The sequence below is a fragment of the Myxine glutinosa genome, chromosome 10 (genome assembly GCF_964187855.1).
Source record: "Myxine glutinosa chromosome 10, kmMyxGlut1.1, whole genome shotgun sequence".
In the NCBI taxonomy this organism is placed as follows: Eukaryota; Metazoa; Chordata; class Myxini; order Myxiniformes; family Myxinidae; genus Myxine; species Myxine glutinosa.
In genome coordinates, this window is record NC_136270.1 from 42015541 (window position 1) to 42036243 (window position 20703).

At 43.3% G+C, this 20703-nt stretch overlaps 1 protein-coding gene across 5 annotated transcripts in view; it reads right to left on the reverse strand.

Annotated features, from left to right (window-relative positions):
* Window positions 1-714: 714 nt before the first annotated feature.
* The window catches only part of LOC137434479 (histone-lysine N-methyltransferase ASH1L), a 149159-nt gene continuing 129170 nt past the window's right edge, over window positions 715-20703 (reverse strand). For all 5 annotated transcript variants that reach the window (XM_068127522.2, XM_068127525.2, XM_068127523.2 and 2 more), the window contains 7 exons: window positions 16351-16441; window positions 14549-14693; window positions 12238-12410; window positions 9078-9244; window positions 3339-3379; window positions 2721-3025; window positions 715-2471 (listed from right to left, as the gene is read on the reverse strand). In XM_068127522.2, the coding sequence (XP_067983623.2) occupies window positions 2380-2471; window positions 2721-3025; window positions 3339-3379; window positions 9078-9244; window positions 12238-12410; window positions 14549-14693; window positions 16351-16441 (1014 nt within the window). In that variant the 3' untranslated portion in view covers window positions 715-2379. The remainder of the gene's footprint in view (window positions 2472-2720; window positions 3026-3338; window positions 3380-9077; window positions 9245-12237; window positions 12411-14548; window positions 14694-16350; window positions 16442-20703) is intronic.

Below are 20703 nucleotides of genomic sequence, written 5' to 3' on the forward strand. Positions count from 1 at the left end.
CGTGCTGGATATAGTCGAACACTCTATGTGTGAAGAAAGAATTACGCGTTCTGAACGCACCATGTTCTGGTTTGCACTGCATTCATCTTGGTAAGACCAGATCGGTGGCTTGATCTTTATACTATGCTTGAGTAAACTTTATACTTGTTCTTTATACAATTCAATAACTAATCCGTTAATTGCTTGTGTGCCTAGGACCTGTGTGAATCGATTTCAATAAAGCCTCACTTCTGTGAACGAGGTCTTGGATTAATTCCATTACATGGACTTCCTTAAAAAGCCATCTGGATCATTTAGTCAGGGGGTCAAATGCATATTTTGGCCTGACCTGGAAAGTGGGTCCAAAGTTTTTTTCTCAGTGTTTTCATGTTATATAGGTATTGTACTCTATGAAACTGCATGATGGCATTCTCCCATCATTGAGCATTTTCATATAACAGGCTTTATACAATTGCAGCTATCGGGATGCAAAACACTGGTTTTAGGGGGGTATGATATGATAAGCCAAGGATATGATAAGCCACCAATAACGGTCGCCAGTTGACGAAGTGGAGAAAGATTGTAAAACAGTGTCGGAGATTGGATTGTGCACATTTCACATGACAACCTGCAGAGTGGAAGTGGGACAATTCCTGAAACAACATTTGTTTTCACTCGTCTCATCAGAACCCGAATTACCTCACACACAATAAATAAATTGTCATTGTATGCAGCTGAGGTTGGTCACTCGTTTAATGAAAGACCACTTGGACGTGACAGAAGCATGATAACCGCAATACAGCCCATGCCACAAACAAGCAGCTGGAAACTACACTGGATGACAAGAGCCATGGCATGCAGTGAAGAACGTATCAAAATAAAAGCACATCAAGAAATGAAGATTGGACAAAATTATATGGGAAAACCATGGCCTGGACTTCGGATGCTAATAACTGCCATTTGGGTGGGTGGGTAGTGGGGGGGAGGGGAGAGGGCCTTCAAAGGTTCCCACACTTTGTCTTCCTCCTCAGCATATCTTACAGGACATCAGCACAACGTGTTTCATAAGATGTTCCTCGAAACAAATCCGCAGGCATAACTATACAATGGCACGTTATTATTTTAACTTCATCTTCAAAGATGAATTATGCTTCGTGATTACAAAGCTTATAAACTTTAAAATACATAATTTACAAAGATAAAAGACAAGTTTTATCCCTCTAATAGATATGCCTTAACTGTGATGGAAATATATTAGCAGCATTTTCTTAACGAACCTGATGAACACCAACGATGCTCATGCAAACGAAAATGAACAGCAGTGTTTGCAGAGATGCAGTGCCGTTTGGTTTAAAATACAATTTTACAATGTCGCCAGAATGGAAGTTAGGGGACAACGACTTGCAATGCACAGACCTTATGATTGTCCTTCTGGAAAAACAAAAAACAAAACACGTTTTCACAGCTTGCTCAAGATCACCAAAAATCAACATTTCCCAGCCAATTGTGGCACCTCACACTTTTGGGAACGCAGTATACAAGCGCGTCGATGCCTCAGATTTAAAGCAAGCTGCGTTCTCAACTCCATTATAAGCAGTTACTGAACTCGAGGATGGTTTGAATAGCTATGTAAAAAAAATACCTTTATCAGTTTCGTGAAGCATGACATCAACCGCAAAAAGGTATGCTTGGCTGCTTACAAGCAGGTTGGTCCAAGTTGACCTATAATTGTCATCAGAAACACGATTTATTTCGATATATACAATAACGTGTGTGTGTGTGTGTGTGTGTGTCTCTCCAAAGGATAAGTCACAAGCGCAAGCTTTATGTCAGTATGTAAAAAAAAATAACAAAATAAAAAGAAGAAAGAAAAACATGAGCAACCCCCCCCCCCCCCCCCCCCAAAAGCCAACAACAACAACAACAACAACAACAAAGGAAGCTGCAAAAAAAACATTTCTTGTAAAATTGCAATAATGACTAGTGTTGATGTTACGTGACAGTTTTGAATATTTTTTATACAGTATCTAAACAAAGGCATTAACGTAAAGCTTCAGGATACAGTATCATATTCTCTCTTTACATGGCAAGTTTGAAAAGTTCAGTTTGTAACTCGTCGTTTTACCAACTCATGACTAAGTGCTGAAGAGCTTCAAGTTGCTAACCCGGAGAGATGGAGTTCAAAATGCAGGTATACACACTCTTTCATAAACCCTCACTCGCCGGGGTCATGACGGTGCAAACGCTCGACATGAAGACTCGCCACAGCCATCCTTTGTCCAGAGAACGCCGCTGTGTGGTCGATGCTGGGGGTTCCAGATGCGACGCGCTCTGGTCCCGCACAGTTCGTCATGCCCGACGTCCTGCGCCGACGATGCTCCCAATGGACAGTCGAGCCAATTATTTCAGTGCAAATGCGTCGCACGTCGGGTGGCAGTGTTTGCGGAGCTTTCGCCCGGGGCCCTCGTCCAACATGTAGGTTACATCAATGGCTAAAGGGTGGAATGGTGTTGAGAGAAAAAGAAAATTTACCATGGGGTTGGAAAGAAAACGTCAGCTGTGAACAGTCATTTCACCGCTTAGTTTTATCCTTCATTTTACGATACAATCTGCATTTGTCCACCTTTACTTTCCTTCAGCATGAAATGTCTTTGGTCGATGCTACACATCAAGCAGGCACTATAATATGGCGTAACTCTCGACGCCGACTGAGCAAGCGCGGCACGGCACCCTTTCCTCACCGTTACGGCTGGGGCACTTTGCTAGAAGGGCGAGCATGATGTCGTTGAGGCGTTCTTTCTGTCGAGCTCGGCGATCCTCTGCAGAGATTGCAGTCACAACCTTCTGGCTTGGCTCTGGCTCTGGAGATTCCGTGCGAGTCGGAGTATTATCAATGGGCGAAGTCGGAACCAGCGCTCGTTCGTCGCTCTCACGTTCATGCAGGACCTCTCCAGATGTTGGTGCATCTTCATGCTGAATGTGTCCCCCTTCTTCCTCGGTTTCCTTCCCCTTCGGGAGTCGTGAACGGTTCCGTTTCCACTTAGATCTGCAATTGTAGAAAAAGTGAGTGCATGACTGGCACCCACGGCCATGTGCTGACATACAACATGTGGGACTTAAAAGCCTTTCCTCGATTCGTCTTTGAGACAATATGACATCTTTGGTTGTTTGTTTTTTCACTACATTCGATTATAACTTTGACTCATATATAACACTCACATTTTCAAATGTAAAATTAATAACCGATTGATAAATACTTCACAACAACCTCCCTCCAAGAACTGTAAAGAGTATTCTTGCTCCAAAGTGTCACGTATGATAAAAAGGGTGCCGATAACATGTCACATGACGTTTCTTACCTCCCGCTATTCCTTTTATAATTCTCAGGAACATGGTGAGGCTGAAAAGGCATGAGTGTTATAATCAGCACACAATTATTTTAATTAACATGCAAGAAACAAATAGGGTCAAGATGAATGTGCCAGGTGTGTTCAAAGGGCATGAAGCATTTCCAATGATCTAGCATCTGCTGAAATAACCACAAAGCTTCCAATGTCACTTGAGCATCTCGAGTTATTTAACCTTTCGTTTTAAACAGTGGAGCGAAAAAATATTGCTATTAATGGCATTTGTGTTTAATTTCCACGTCCATGATGCACTTGAGCGATGTCACCCTATCAAGGTTGTAACTGAGATGAACATTTGGTGTCATACAGTACCTGGCCCCTTTGCTCGGCAGACAGCAGCCACTTCCTCTACCCCTCTCTCTCTCCATCTCATGATCCAGAAATGATTAAACTGGTCTTTCTCACTATGGTTATAAAATGTCTTCTTTACATATATATATATATATATATATATATATATATATATATATATACATATATATATATATACATATATATATATATACATATATATATATATATATATATGTAAAGCTCGCTACGGCTCGCCTCACCAAGTGTCGTTACTGAGGAACGGGCTTATTTTAGCTGAGAATAATGACTGTACCTGAGTTGCTGTGTTGTCATGATTTACACCAATCATAATCCAAACAATTATTTTGCACAAATGTATTTGTTGTGCTTGTGCTTGTGATATTACATTTTTATAGGCAATTTAGGTTGAAGATTCAGGTTGAATGTTTTTTGTTTTTTTCAAGAAAGAACCCCTCAGCACATACAATGGGGAGGGGTAGGTGCAGACTGGAAGTTTGGGACGATTACACCTCACCACCAAGTAATTCAAAACACCTCACCACCAAGTAATTTAAAACACCTCACCACCAAGTAATTTAAAACAGCTCACCACCAAGTAATTTAAAACACCACACAGCCATGAAACACGTAATAAAAACACCTCACAGCCATAAAACACGTAATAAAAACACCTCACAGCCATAAAACACGTAATAAAAACACCTCACAGCCATTAAACACGAAATAAAAACACCTCACAGCCATAAAACATGAAATAAAAACACCTCACAGCCATAAAATACGTAATAAAAACACCTCACCACCACAAATTTAAAAACACCTCACAGCCATAAAACACGTAATAAAAACACCTCACAGCCATAAAACACGAAATAAAAACACCTCACAGCCATAAAACACGTAATAAAAACACCTCACAGCCATAAAACACGTAATAAAAACACCTCACAGCCACGAAAGTAAAAACACCTCACCACCACGTAATTCAAAACACCTCAGCACCACATAATTCAAAATACCTCACCACCACGTGATTCAAAACCACCACAACGTTATTAAAAACACTTCACAACCACGGAAACAAAGGTTTGAGGGAGTCGTTAAGTGACAACACAGACACTGCCCAGATGTGTAGATATACAGGGTGTTTCAAAAAGATGGACCCAATTTCAAAGCAGTATATTTCACGATGGCAACATGTTACAATTACACAAAAAGTTACAAACGGTTTAATGAGTTATCAAGTTTTACTAGCCATTTTATAAATGCTCTATGTGCACTCCACCTGCTCCAAGGACAACATCGAGACGATAGTTGAATTCGTCCCAAACGTCTCTCAGAGTGTCTTCTTTCACTGAAGTCACCGCTGCCGTGATTCTGTTTTTGAGGTCATCCAGATTAGTCGCTAATGGTGGCACAAAAACACGGTCTTTGACGTATCCCCAAAAGAAAAAGTCGCAGGGTGTAATGTCTGGGGATCTTGGGGGCCACGAGTGTAGCGTCAAGTCTTGGGGTCTTGGGGTCCCGTGCGACCTATCCAACGTTGAGGCAGTGTGTCATTTAGAAAACGTCGAACCTGCAGGTGCCAATGTGGCGGTGCTCCGTCTTGCTGAAAAATGAAGTCATCGGAATCTTCATTAAGTTGTGGAAAGAGCCAGTTCTGCAGCATTTCGAGATAGGTTTGCCCCGTAACTGTTTTTCCCTCGAAAAAGAAAGGGCCATAAACCTTTATTTGAGAAACGGCACAAAACATGTTCACTTTCGGGGAATCACGCTCATGCTCTGCAGTTTCGTGTGGATTCTCTAGTCCCCATATGCGCACATTGTGATGGTTAACTTTACCGCTTCGATGAAACGTTGCTTCATCACTAAAAATCAAACGTGGTAAGAAGCTGTCGTCTTCCATGTTCTGTAACATCGCATCACTAAATTCTACACGCTTTCCTTTGTCATCTGTACGAAGAGCCTGTACCAGTTGCAACCGGTATGGCCTCAGGATTAAACGTCGCCTTAACACACGCCAAACAGTCGTATGAGGGATCGCAAGTTCTCGGCTGGCACGAAGAGTGGACATGCGCGGGCTATGCAGAAAACTCTCTTGAATTCTTCTCACGTTTTCCTCTGAAGCACGTGGTCGCCCTGGGCTCTTCCCCTTAAATAAACAGCCTGTTTCCTCAAATTGTCAGTACCAACGACGAATGCTCTTTGGCATTGGCGGATCAATGCCAAAACACCGTTGAAACGCACGCTGCACCGCAATTACGAATTCAGTCTTGCTGAAATGCAGAACGCAAAACGTCTTGTGTTGCGGGGTCGCCATCTTGCGAACGACTGAGGCTAGAGGCCGTTGGTGCGCTGGGAAAGCCATCTAGCGGTGGTCATTTGAAACTCTATGCCCCGCCCTTTCAAGTGGTAAGAGGTTCATTTATGGGTGGTTCGTGGTTGCAGAGATATAGCGATTTCAAATCGGGTCCATCTTTTTGAAACACCCTGTATAGATAAATGACTGCACCTGAGTTGCTGTTTTGTCATGGTTTAAACCAATCATAATTCAAACAATAATTCAAAATATTCAATATTCAAATGTATTTGTAATATACATGATATCACATTTTATAAACAATTGAAGTTGAAAACTTAAGTTGAAAAAAAATTTTTCCCCCAAAAAATTCCACCCCCCCCAAAAAATATATATATTAGAATATTTTTCAAAAAAAATACCCTTAGGACATACCGACGGGAGAGATATGTGCATACCAGAAGTTTGGTACGATTTCACAAAAGTTTGAGAAAGTAGTGCAATGACAAGACAGGACAACACAACACAGACACTGCACAGATCGGCTTGAGAGAGCGGAGAGAGAACGATCGGGCAGTTTCGCGAACGTTCCAGGGTGTGGCGCTATAAAACCCGTCGCCCGGAGCCTCCCACGGCAGTCCACCGAGAGTTGAGTTGAGTTCAGTGGAGGAGGAGCTGTGAGAGTGAAGTTGAGTTCAGTGGAGGAGGAGCTGTGAGTTGAGTCCAAGGAGAGAGATGAGTTCACCAAAAGGGGTCCACCGCAGCTGAACAAACCGCAGCTTTGAGACCTCCGTAGTCCAGCCCCCCTGTGACACGCAGCTTCGACCCGCAGCTACGCGGGAACCCGATTGCTGTGGGATCGGTGGCATCGGTGGCCGTCGAGGTCGAGCCCGACGTCCCGTGCGGGAGCAAGCTCCAACTGAACCTTCCTCCCCTTCCAGCCATTCATTCCTATCATCATTCCCCGTGTAAGTCTGATTATCGTCCGTCCTTTATGTTGTCCTGGGGTTTAAGTTAAGCCTGTTTAGATAAGTTAGTATTGCACTGTGTCTTCTGGTCCTTCCATCCTTCTGTCTTTATTTTCGTATCTTTCCTTCTCCTTGGTTCCTTTGATTGTGTAAATATTAGTAATAAATTATATTTGTTCTTCCTACCTTGCCCTCTTTCCTTTACATCCGTTTCGTTCTAGTGATTTCCCCATTGGATACCTGTGGCACGATTTGGCCAACGTTTAAGAATCGGGTCTAGTTACTTGCTAATGGTTTGTGCCGTGGCTGCTAATCCGCTCGGCAATTAACATCTTGTCCGCGGTCGCGAACGGGGTTGCTCACCTGCCTCTCCGGAGGGAGCTGGGCAACTTCAGGACTCACGTCGGTCAGTCATAGACAAGGGGATTAATTCCCCCTTGGTAAGGAGAAAAGGGCCGATGTTGAGATCCGTAACAATATATATACATATATATATATATATATACATATATATTTTATATATATATATATATATATATACACACACACACACACACACACACACACACACACACACACACACACACACACACACACACACACACACACACACACACACACACACACACACACACACACACATACACACACACACACACACACACACACATACATACACACACACACACACACACTATATATATATATATATATATATATATAAAACAGACATTGCTGTCCATTCGTCCGTTTGCGGTTACGCTGATTGGCTGGTGTGAGGCTAGGTGCAATGTGATTGGCTCCTGGCTAGATTGAATAATGTGTCGTATAGGCTTATTAAAAGCTGATATTCGAAATTCATGATTCCATAATTCATGATCGGAACGCATGGCCTAAATAATTATGACGAAATCTAGAGTGAAATCGGACCAAAATTAGGAGAAAGCGATTTTTAAAATAAATAATAGTCTACAGGAGACATGAGGTAAATAGCTCCAAAGTTCATTTTTTTTCAATCTTTTAAAGGTAATTATTGTACGTCTGATTATATTTTACACCATCCAGGGTCATCGATTGCGATGTTTTTGGATTTGGATTCTACTTTTATTTTGTATTTTTAGCGTATAGTAATACATACCGGTACAACATGGATTCACAGTTTATTTATCAACAATGTGTTAAGATATCACCTCAGCAGACAGGATGACCTCCAAGGTACACACACTCGCCTCTAAGCTGCCTAGCCTGGGATTGAATCCCGACCCAGCTATAAACTATCATCCTGGTGGTTCACAAACTGGATGATTCATCAATGTGTGCCGTCCCTCCGATGAACGTTAAACCGGGCGTCCCGTCTTCCGACATTAGCTGGTGGACTTTAAAGATTCCCAATAAAATTACAAATTCCTGCCCGAACAACTGCTGGGAAAGCAATAGCAAAGCACGCAGTATAACCATTGCTCAGGAAGCTTTTTTGGCAGCACAGACCCCCAGTAACGAATATGCTACATCAAATATCAAATATAAGTAACAACTGAATAGGAAAAGCAAAAAAAAAAAAAAGGGGGAATTAAAACCGTTTAAAAAGGATAGAGCATGGACATGTAGAGAGGAGAGGAGAGTGGAGAATAGGGGAGTAGGTGAGAGGGGAGTGGTGGTGGGAGCGGGATATGAGGGGACGGAAAGACAGGGGAGTGGGGGAGGGAGAGAGGGGTGGAGGAGAGAGGGGTGGAGGAGACAGGGGAGTGGGGGAGACATGGGAGTGGGGGAGACATGGGAGTGGGGGAGACATGGGAGTGGGGGAGACAGGGGAACAGCGGAGAAAGGAGTGTGGCGAGATAAGAGAGTGGGGAGAGAGAGTAGGGGGATGCTTTTGCTACCTTTTCCTGTCCTGGCTACTCTTCCTAGTGTTTTATAAATAGTAAATGTCCTTCAATTCTGGAAAACCTCACAATCTCACCCGGGTCAGTCAGAAGGATTGTCAAACAAACGCACCTATTTCTATGGTCATTCACTGGAAGAGGTTCAGTCTTTTTAACTTGTCACCTTCAGCCATGACCTTTCCTGGGCATCATTACAAATATCAGAGAAAAATGGGAAAGTACTCACCAGGAAATTTCTCTTCGGTGCGAGGCGTTTCTCAAAGTGGTCAAATGCATACGGCTTGGTGCAGATTGGGTAATGGTTCTTGTGGATCTTGTAGAACAGATGAGCAGACCTATCCAAGCGATAGTCACAAATGTACACATCTTGCTCCTTGACTCCCTTCGGCCGACCTGTATACAGGGAAGCTAGTGATGACCCCGACACCATCAACGAGTTAGTGATGACAACCCCTCAACATGAGGCTTTTTGAGGGTTCATTGGCATAAAGGTAATAAAAGTTGTTCTAGAAAAAAAAAAAAACGTCATAAAATACAGAAGTAACTCGAGAGTTTATCGAACACCTTACCCTGTGAAATGTTCATGTATATAATTCAATTGAAATAGAATAATGACTATAACGGTCTATAGAAAAAAATTAATTATGGAAGTTTACCACCCTTGATGTAGTCTTATACACCACCTTATTTACCATGTTCAAGTACTGCAAAACTCAAGGTTTTGGAAGCGGTAAGAAGGCAATTTGTGCTCAATAAGAAGTGAATGGAATGAATGAATGAATGATCGTTTTAAGGCCATTTTCCCCCAATAGAGTGGGGGACAGCTTGCGGTCCCCATGACAATCATGGTTCCCTGTTTGAAGCAACGTTTTTATGGCCGGATGCCCTTCCTGACGCCAACCCTTAGTCACCTCTTACAATGCGCAGGGATACGTTGTACCTATTCTCTAAATCAGGGTACACACCAGGATCATTTGTCCCAGCAAGCTGGTACTCAATTTGCTGACCTCGGAAGGATGACAGGCTGAGTCAACCCCCTGGCGTTAATTCAGCGATCGACCGGGATTCCAACTCAGGATCCTAGGATCCCAAGCCTGCACCCTAACCGCGAAGCCAACACCAGGCTCGCTCAATAAGAAGTGTTCAATTATATAGTTAAATTGAAATTAAAAAGATTTTAAAGGTTGGGAAAAAGAGGTAATTTCAAAAGTTTACTGCCGTTGATGCAGCGTCTCTTGCACCACCTTATTTAACACGTTATATTAGTTATTCGTGCCTGTTATTTGTTTCCTTTATGGCATCCTTAAAACAGTAAAGTTCCTGTTTAGAATGTTTTTTCAATTTTGTTTGACTTCCAGACACACAGAGTAAAAACATTTATCTTACTCCTCTCTGCACATATGGGGTCGGGACGAATTCAGAGCCAATGTACTACTAAACTACAGGTTCGTTTTCCGATTCATGTTCAAAATATAACATTCATTTTAAATGACGTTGTTCCTCGATCATAAAATGATGTTGTCGATGGATGGACAGACAGAGTTAACCAATTGCTTAACCCTAATTCTCACTTTGCGTGAGCACGGTAAAAAAAAAACAGCCACCGCCTGACGGTGTAGTGCAGTCTTCTCTCCAGTTTGTGTCTTCTTCCCTTGTCTGAGTTCCTATGCTGTCTCTGAAAGCATATCTTGAGCAGTGACTCGTTTTCAAGGAGCGCGATCGTGCTCATGCCATTTTTTTTGTCAAGGAGCATTATTGATCGCACGTCTGGGAACGTATATGTGTGTTCCTGTGTTTAGAAAAACCTGTAAAAATTGTGCATCTTGGTCATGATTACCACTGAAAGCTAGCGAAAATTAGTGCAGAAAACCCCTCTTTACACTTTCTCGAAGCATGAGCAGTCAGTTATTTATATTGTGCGTACTTCTTTATATTTGCAAACGAATTTTCCTCTGGAGGTAGATAACACGCATGTTTATGCATGCTGAAGTACAATGGCAAAGCTGTGACATGGGCTAAGCAAGCACCATACAAAGTTTACGCATCGTGAAGTACAATGGCAAAGCTGTGACGTAGGATAAGTAAGCACCATAAACAGTTTACGCATACTGAAGTACAATGGCGAAGCTGTGACGTGGGCTAAGTAAGCACCATCCAAAGTTTATGCCTGGTGAAGTACAATGGTGAAGCTGTGACATGGGTTAAGTAAGCACCATACACACTTTACGCATAGTAAAGTACAATGGCGAGGCTGTGACGTGGGCGAAGTAAGCACCATACACAGTTTACGCATACTCAAATACAATGGCAAATATGTGACCTGGGTTAAGTAAGCACCATACGCAGTTAAAGCATACTGAAATACAATGGTGAAGCTGTGACGTGGGCTAAGTAAGCACCATACACACTTTACGCATAGTAAAGTACAATGGCGAAGCTGTGAGGTGGGCTAAGTAAACACCATACACAGTTCACGCATAGTGAAGTGCAATGGCGAAGCTGTGACATGGGCTAAGTAAGCACCATACACACTTTACGCATAGAAAAGTACAATGGCGAAGCTGTGAGGTGGGCTAAGTAAGCACCATACACAGTTTATGCATAGTGAAGTACAATAGCCAAGCCGTGACGTGGACTAGGTAAGCACCATACACTGAAGTTCAATCAGTAGCTAGAGAAAATGCAATCACTCTCGCAAAAAAATATTCAGGACAGTGATTTGCAGCTCTTGTAGAACTTACAAACACGAGTCTCCTCAAGAGCTGTAATTATTTGAAACTTGGGAAAGGAGGTAAAATTGAATTTCACGGCTAGCGATTGCACTTTGTAGAAGCTTTAGAAAGTTTATCAAAGCAGTGTACAACATTCAACTTAACACTTTCCCCCTACGTGAAGCACAACAGCAAAGCCAACCATTTTACAACTTGTGGTAACACCATGTTATACCCCAGAACATCAAAATTTCTCAAATTGGTCCAAAAAATAAATGCACACTCAGGGTGTACACTTGTGTTTACATGTACATGGGTGTACACAGATGAGTTTCAAGCAGCAAATCAGATGAACAAGACTGTAAACGACAAACACACATGACTATTTCATAAGCAGCACTTCACAAACACAGCCGTGCATGCCGGTGTGGTGCTACATCATACGTGGTGTATGACGTTCTAAATATCAAGAGGATTTGTTAGGCCATAAAGGCAGCCAGCATAAGTACGCCATATCCATAATGTGGTGGGTGCAGGAGCCTTTTTACTTCGTAGAAAACGATCACACAAGTGATGAAATAATTCTTAATGGGCACAATCAGGAAAGATCTTACAACCCTTAGGCCTCACGACTGACTTTCCATAATAACGCTCATGACGGACTGGCAGCCGCACCTTTGCAGAAAGTGTACAGGTCCATCACGCAGCATGTCCCCACGATGGCTTCCAGGGCAATTATCTCGTAGAGCGGCACGCGGAAGAGCTCATTGTGGTAGAATCGGCGTGAAGGAGCGTGGTGCGTCTCATGGGGTCGCAAATAATGGTGGCCAAAAGCGAACCGGTCACCTCTGCCAAGTTAAATCGAACACATTTTAAGGTTCACGACATGCATGAAACATACATTTATTGCTGCAAACCCATGTGGATGAACTTGAATAATAAAAAAAAGGGTAAAAGACACGAGTAAAGAATGAATAAATAATGTTCATAGAAGAGGAAATTAATTTCGTAAATCAATAAATTTTGGATGGCCAGGATTAGAGTAAAGGTAGGACAACGATTTATATTTTGAATATGCATGAAATATTTCTCAAACAAAGGCATGTCGGGAGCATTTCCAAACAATGTTTTCATTGAGCAAATATTTTAGTTGACAGTAGGCCTCAAAATGATTACTGCATTGAATGTGGACAGAATCGTAACCCATATTATCCATAAATCAATCATTAGAATAAGCATAAAGATAAACCGGGCGAGACAGGTACAGACATTACTGTGGCTTGGCTAGTAAAACCCGTCTATGAGAACACCTTCATCCAACCCAAACCCAAACCCTCCGCCCCATCATGGTGAAGATATCCCAAATAGCATATTGACATGCAAGTCTGACGTCCCTGCAAATTCGTGACTGTCTTTTTATAATATGAAGCGTAGAGCTTTCTGGAATTTTGTGCAACACTTCGTTAAAAATTTACCGACATCCCTTTAGGCAACTTCTGCCAATTTGAGAACACCATCAACTTGGCAGTGGTACCGTGGGGGTTTTGTTTTGCCAATGGTCCGGTTATGGTTTTCCCTGCACCATCAGAAAAAAGCTAAAACCAAATGCTGTTATTCTGGACGCGATTTGATGTTGACAAATGGTTCACATTTTATTGCCCCAATGTACCTGTGGAGTCGCAAGGGTTGTAGTAATTTCTCTCTCGCACCCTGGAGCACAGGAAGGTCTGATGAGCTGTTACCTTGGCTATGAGTACATAGAAGCTGGCTCGTGGTCTGCCTGGTTACAAGCTTGGCTTCCCATATCAAAATCCTCGCGTTTACTTACAGACCAAATGAACTTTGGCCAAGGAGCCAATAACATGTCGTCTTGTTGAAAAAAAACCCCCATCATTCTGTCCTCATTCGTGAAGATTTTAATGGTCCAAATATGCTAAGCTATCACGACTACTTGGTTAATAGCCGCAGTTGATCCCACCCCGTGGGGTTGGCTGGGGGAATGCTTTTTGGGCAAGTCTTTCACAAACCATAGTCAGATCTGACCTTCGAATGGAGGTGTCAGGAATTCGGAATTTGTTCAGGATGCCGGCAAAACTTCTCATACACCGTGTGCTATTTAACGTCCATCAACGATTAGTGTCGGTAGATGGGTCCTCCTGGTAAACGTTCTTCCGTTGGACGGCACACACATGACATTGATGCATCGATTTGAAAGCGAAACCTGAGGGTGACTGGTTAGAGCTGGGTCGAGATTCAAACCCAGGTTAGACAGCTCGAAGGTGAACACACGTACCTATCGTCGACAAACCTGCTAGCCCAATGTGGAGTTATCACTACTGTGGATATCATTTGAACTTCCCTTGTATTCTCTTATGTTATTCCTGCTACTCATTCCTATTTAAATGCTAATGGATTGTTTGCTTTTACTATTCCTCATTCTTGCGGATTGAGATGGCTGCGACTCGCTTTAGGCCTCCATTGATCGCTAAGGTTTAAACAGGCTGATCTGGTTGGCTTAGATGTGATGTCCGCCATTCACTCGCATGGATCCATATCATGGCGGCATGGGCAACTAACACGGAGCTTGCAAAACACTATTCCTCATTCTGATTTTGCTTATACAGTATATAATGGGGGTAATAATTCCAGGAGCTATTCAAATGCATGCCTTTTCATGACTCCACCGTATTTCGTCATAATTCTTGTCTTTTTATTCCAAAAGTATATATTCTTTCAAGAGCAACTTTCTTCTGTAAATAAAATGCACACATCACATCCAACTGTAGATTATCTGGGCTGCACTCTATGCAGTCCATCCCATAGATGAGGGAATGCTCTGAAGCAAACAAAACAAAACGATGTTGCAACTTGAAAGGTTTTTGAAAAACATACAATACAAAGGTAGGTGTATTTGGCCACAACTTGCACGAATAGCTAAAACTTAGCGAAGTGCATGTTGTGAGCATGATTATGTGAGCCGACATACTTATCATTCTTCCACAGCTTCTCAATTCGGAAGATGTCCAACTTGTCTGGGCTGACGTGGGACAAAAGGCGGTAAGACTGCCTCACAAGTTGTCCATCGGATGCACGGCGTTGCGAATCGTCTCTCACGAGATACGCACAGTCACCTGAAGGGCAGGCATGCACGGGAGCAAAGACATTGGATGAGCTATTCCAGAGTTGGGTGTTAAAAAGGGGGTGCAGTTGGGCGTGGGCCCTTCACGTTACTCATGTAGCATCATTACCGAATGCCTTTTCTTCCCCCAAATCCAGCTTGGAACATTATTCATCAGTGAAATAATTACCTAGATCTGTCGAAATATTCTCCAGGTAGAACAGTATTTACAGGTTAGAAACAGGCCAGCTCAATTTGGTCTCAATTTGGTCCAATTCGGACCAGCTCAATGAGCAGTGGTCAATTTGTAGAAGTGAATGCAAGACTCCACGGTCTTCAGAATTCAATGTTGATCGTGGTAGTTATTTCAAAGTTGTGAATACATAATGATGAGTTCAGGTAGGTGGGAAGGAGAGGACAATACATTTGTGATTCTGGCATACACTCTTGCAAGTGAAAGACACTTAAAGTGAAAAACTCACCTTTCATCAAGCAATCATTTTTAGATCTGTTCATTATTTTTCAATTTACATCGTTTGGCGAAAAAACCGGCTAAAAAGGCAAAATAAATAAATAAATAAAACTGACAGTGGAGTCACAGTTGGTCCCAACAAGCAAAATAATGAATGAATAGGACAAGTGCAGAGATAGGAGTGGAGGGAATGGTAACCTGCAGGTAAGAAGGTTGGGTTAGGAGGGTAATGGAGGTAGAAAAGATGAATGACGATATAACTTCAGTTTATTTCCAAACCAATTTCTGTGGAGACAGCCATGTCAGACATTTATCCAGCCAAGATATTCTATTTTTGTATTTTAGTTAATTTTCTGATATTTGTAGAATTTGTGGGTTACGATCTGCAGATAAAGGTGAAAAAGTCTGATTTAATGCAATTTCATTCCAGGCTATAAGGCAACAAATGGTGAAAATTTTGAAAGAGGGTGTAAACTTTCTACAGGCACTGTACATGTTCCAACTCCTGAAACCTGCAAATGGAGATAACAACCAAACACTCAAACAAAAAAAACAAACACTCAAACACAAACAAACAAACAAACACACACACACACACACACACACGCACGCACGCACACACACACACACACACACACACACACACACACACACACACACACACACACACACACACACACACACACACACACACACACACACACACACACACACAACCTCACTTGCGTGTTTAATGGTCAGCAATGATGTCAGCACATACGATCAATGTGAACAGGTACATTTCTCATCAAAAGGGGCTCCGATTTGCTTTTGGTCACCCGAGAATTAATGTTTTCACCTGTAAGAAAAGTAGTGAGCAATTCCTCTTTTAAATGCAGTGGTATGAAAATGAGGTTTGTTTTTTTTTGTATACAAGATCGAGGCTCCTGAAAGAGCTAACATTAATCACCAAAAAAAAAAAACGGACACATAAAACACATATAAAGCATTTGAAGCATTATTAAAGTGACCCGAGAGTTCACTCGAAACATAAGAGTGCTGCAGCAGACACCTAGAAAACTCGATGACAGCCAAATGTCCTCAGCAAGCAGTGTACTGTATGAAACCCATGAAATGGTAAAATCACTTTTGAGGGATGACTGGGAGCAACAGAGGACTCAACGTAAGCCGATGTAAGGTGCCAACCGTTGGGGCTCACCTTGCTTCAGCAGGAGATCGTCTCGTATGAGACACAAGTAGTATATGCAGTTTGGCTGTGCATATGTTGGCTGTGGCACCATGGGAACCTCCTGCACATAACAAAAACGTGAAGGATCATACTCCACCATACACCCTCCCCAAACCAGAATATGGCCAAGCACAGTTTAGACACACAAATGTCAAATTTCAGAAGGAATGCTTTGTTACAAAAGTGACACCAAACAAGTGTGAAACTTTTTTGTTTTTCCTATTAAAAGTAAACAAATAAACCAATAAAAATAAGACCGAAAGTCTAACAGCGGCGTATCCGGGCTTGTAAAATATTATAAACCACAAACACATATGATTAGCTTTTTAAACAGTCGCCAATGCTGTTTATACCATTAAACAAAGAAATTTGGAGGAATCAAGACATCCGTGAGGTAAGTTTTACTTACAGTACGAAAGGAAGATCTACTGTAACCTATATACCTCACAAGGGTTGGGTTAATAACATGCTATCAGAAAACCGAGGCGAATTTCTTACTTCCACGGTTGTTAGTACCATACATCGCTTATCACTGATTCATGAACCATACACCGCTTCAATCCATTAACTTTGTATTCACGACATTGGGATTAAACTTAAAGTGTTATGGTCATATTTACTATATTATTGTTATGAATTTTGGGGTAGTGATATATAGATCAGGAAGATCTGTGTAGGTATCATGCTCCGGTTGTCATGATAGGGAACCCACATGTAATAAGTCTGTTTAGGCGGTTTGTTTGAATTACGTGTATATTCGTCCCCGTCACAAGGGGGCGGGGCTTGTTAACTAGATTAGGGCATAAGGGTAAAATTCCCTTGTTCGTCGCTCCTTCTGTGATCATCCCTGTGTCCCGTATGGCAACGCACTGTGGACATTAGTTCGGAATCCATCCCCATTAGCGCACACACTAATTAAATCCCCCCCCCTCCCCCCCAACAATAAAACTAACCAGAACCCAGATGACGCACTTGGGCTGACAACCCCGACTTGGCAGACACACATTGCTCAGGCGAGCTGAGGCCACGCCCACCTCACGAAGGATTGGACCGAAGGGTTTGATGGGGAGATAACACCATTGGACAAGACAGCACCAATAGGGAGACGAGGCAGGATGAGGCTCATGATTGGTCAAGGTAGGGGCAAGAAGCTGGCCAGTGATTGGTGGAAGGAAGACACGAGGCAGGACGAAGGCCGCCGATTGGTAAAGTAAGGAAGGACTGGTGATTGGCCAGGGGCGGGGCAAGAAGCTTCCCTCGGATTGGACGACGTGAGGGGCGAGCAAGAAGTGATGCGCTGATTGGAGGAAAAGCGCCGGTGACGTCAGGAGCTGACGATAAAGGTTTGAGGAGACTGACATTTTCTCTCTTCTTCCTCTCTCTTTTGCCCTTCTTGCGTTGGAACCCTTCTTGCGTTGGAGCCCTTCTTGCGTTGGAGCCCTTCTTGCGTTGGAGCCCTTCTTGCGTTGGAGCCCTTCTTGCGTTGGAGCCCTTCTTGCGTTGGAGCCCTTCTTGCGTTGGAGCCCTTCTTGCGTTGGAGCCCTTCTTGCGTTGGAGCCCTTCTTGCGTTGGAGCCCTTCTTGCGTTGGAGCCCTTCTTGCGTTGGAGCCCTTCTTGCGTTGGAGCCCTTCTTGCGTTGGAGCCCTTCTTGCGTTGGATCGCTTCTTGCGTTGGAGCCCTTCTTGCGTTGGAGCCCTTCTTGCGTTGGAGCCCTTCTTGCTTTGGAGCCCTTCTTGCTTTGGAGCCCTTCTCGTTCTGGTTCCCTCTCGTTTTGGACTGCTCTCTTGCGCTTGGACCTTCAGCCTGCCCTGGACTTCCCTTACATTCCGCTAAATTGACTTGCCATCGGACTTTGGTGGAGAGACGGTTGAGCAAGCACGAAGAGTTGGGTTCTCAGTACGAGCGATGGGCGTACCAGCGCGGCTTGCCACTGCAGCGGGGAGAAGCAGGGGCGAGGCTTGCTGCTCTGCAGCGTATGATGGCCTAGCAGCGCACGAACAAGGGTGCGCCGAGGCCTTCTTCTCGCCAACCGGAGCCGTGTTCGGATGACGTGCTCGAGCCTGACGATCCCTGACACACCTCAGCCAGACAGAGATAAGCCCGCACAACACAAGCACGATGACCCCTTTATTTTATTATATCCTCCTTTGTTTGTTGCATGCGTCTGGTGTAGGAGCGCTCATTAGGGCGTTTTAGTTTTATCGTCGCGTTTCCTTGTCCCGGCATTCCGTTTAATAAATATTATTGTTGTACATTCTAATTCCGTTTTTGGTTTGAGTTATTTATTTCCTGCAGGTTTGAAGACTGCTCGGGACCGCCAGGTATAAGCTCCCGCTTCTTCTTCTCCTCTTTTTCCTCCCGCGCTTGTATAGTGAGTCTGTATTTGATCGTCGCCTCAAATTAACGCTAGAATTGCCATCCGTGATTTCCCGTCTTCACCGAGGGGAATCACACAACATTATTATTATTACTATTATGAAAACGATACTACTGAAATGATACACTACTGTATTAAGAAACCTGGGCTTAATTTGTCCGAAGCGGTCCGAAGGTGAGGCATGAAGCCTAAGGCCTATACGTACCGTATTGTTGGAAGAGACGTAACGCCGATGTTTTCGATATTTCATGGTCATTTTAACAATCGGTTTGTTTGTGTTTCACACTGAATGAAAAACGTAAAGGTAGAGCATGGCGATTGTGATATATGACAGGCTCGATGATATGTTCGGCATGAACAATTTGGACTCAAAATGGCGGTGTGTGCAGATTCAGCTGCCGTACCGCCGTAATGACATCAAACGGAATCACATCACCCTGTCATGTGACCAGATCCTTAGCTCTCATTGGTATACGTTTGAGGGGACATACATACATACATACATCCGGACAGACAAACTGTTCAAGACGACTTTGCCCTATGGGCTACGCCGTAAAAAGTGTCTATCCCAGTGCCACCTTTAACACAAAACAAAATGTCGGCACAATCTTTTCATTGTTAATGATAGAACGAACTTATGAGTGATTTCATCACATTATATATTGTTACATTTCCAAATCGATATATGTGGGAATTTATGCGCCCAGACCAGGAATGGAACCCAGGTCCTTATACAATTGTTACATTTCTTGGGAGAGGGCAGAGGGAGTTAGCTGCTCGATTAAGGCCTTAACTCCGTTTGGATGTTCATGCTGTTTTATTACATTTTGCTTGTTTTAAGGACACTGTGTTAGGGTAATTTATCCTGTCTGTGTGTCATTGGGAGGCTGTGTTGTAACCTTTAGGGGCTAGAGAAGTTAGGTTGTACGTAGTCATGTTCTCTGATGTCCAGAACCGGGCATGGCCAGGTGAGTGAGGATGGGTATGGATTGTGCTTTGTACATGGGAGGCTGGAAATGGCCATTGTGGAACTCAGGACTTCTTGGGGGAAGAAGGGTGAGGTCATTTGGGCTGGAAGAGGCAGGATTAGTCAACGATCCTACACTGACTGCCATGATAGGATTGGGTGGTGAAGTACTGTGAAGTTGGTGGAGGGCGAGGTAACTTTAGGAAACTGCGTCCACAAAGTGCCATCTGACCCTGATGTGTTCGGGTCAATGGAACTCACTCTGGCCGCTTTGCTCGCCCGCTGGCTCGTGCTGCTGAATGGGTTCATCCCGTCACCGGACGGTTACCCAGCCTGCTGTGATCTACAGTATCCCCATCTCACTTACCCACTTCTATGTAAGTGTGGACGGTGATTTGCCTGTGGTGCCCAAGAAAATAACAACTATAATTGCTTATCCTTTGTGTGATTGTCTTGCGTGCGAGGATTCATTCCAATTTTGTTCATTCCTTCCTGGTCTCTCACTTGCTTAATAAATGTATTTATCAAGGTAAGCAGACAACGTCGATGCATCATCTTTCTGGCCTGGTCACATTGCAATTGGATTGGTTTGAGCATTCCTGGAGAATTAAAGTGTTTTTTTTTTGTGTTTTTTTTGTTTTTGTATACAAGATCGAGGCTCGTGAAAGAGCTAACATTAATCACACAAAAAGACAAACCGACACACAAAACACAAAAAACAAGGGGAGCGGCAGACAAGATGGGGAGAGAGGGGGAAGGACACAAAAGAGAGGGGGAAGAGGGGGAAGGACACAAACACAACATTTGAGAGCAGGGACATCGGGAGGACTTGGGGGGAGGTGGGAGAGGAATAAAACATATGAACACTGCAAGGACTCTGGGGAGAATTACCGGGGGTAGAAAAGATCAAGGTTTTCGATGGGGGAAGATAAGAGATGGTGGTGAACAGCTGTTTTAAAGACCTGGAGGGAGGAGTGGG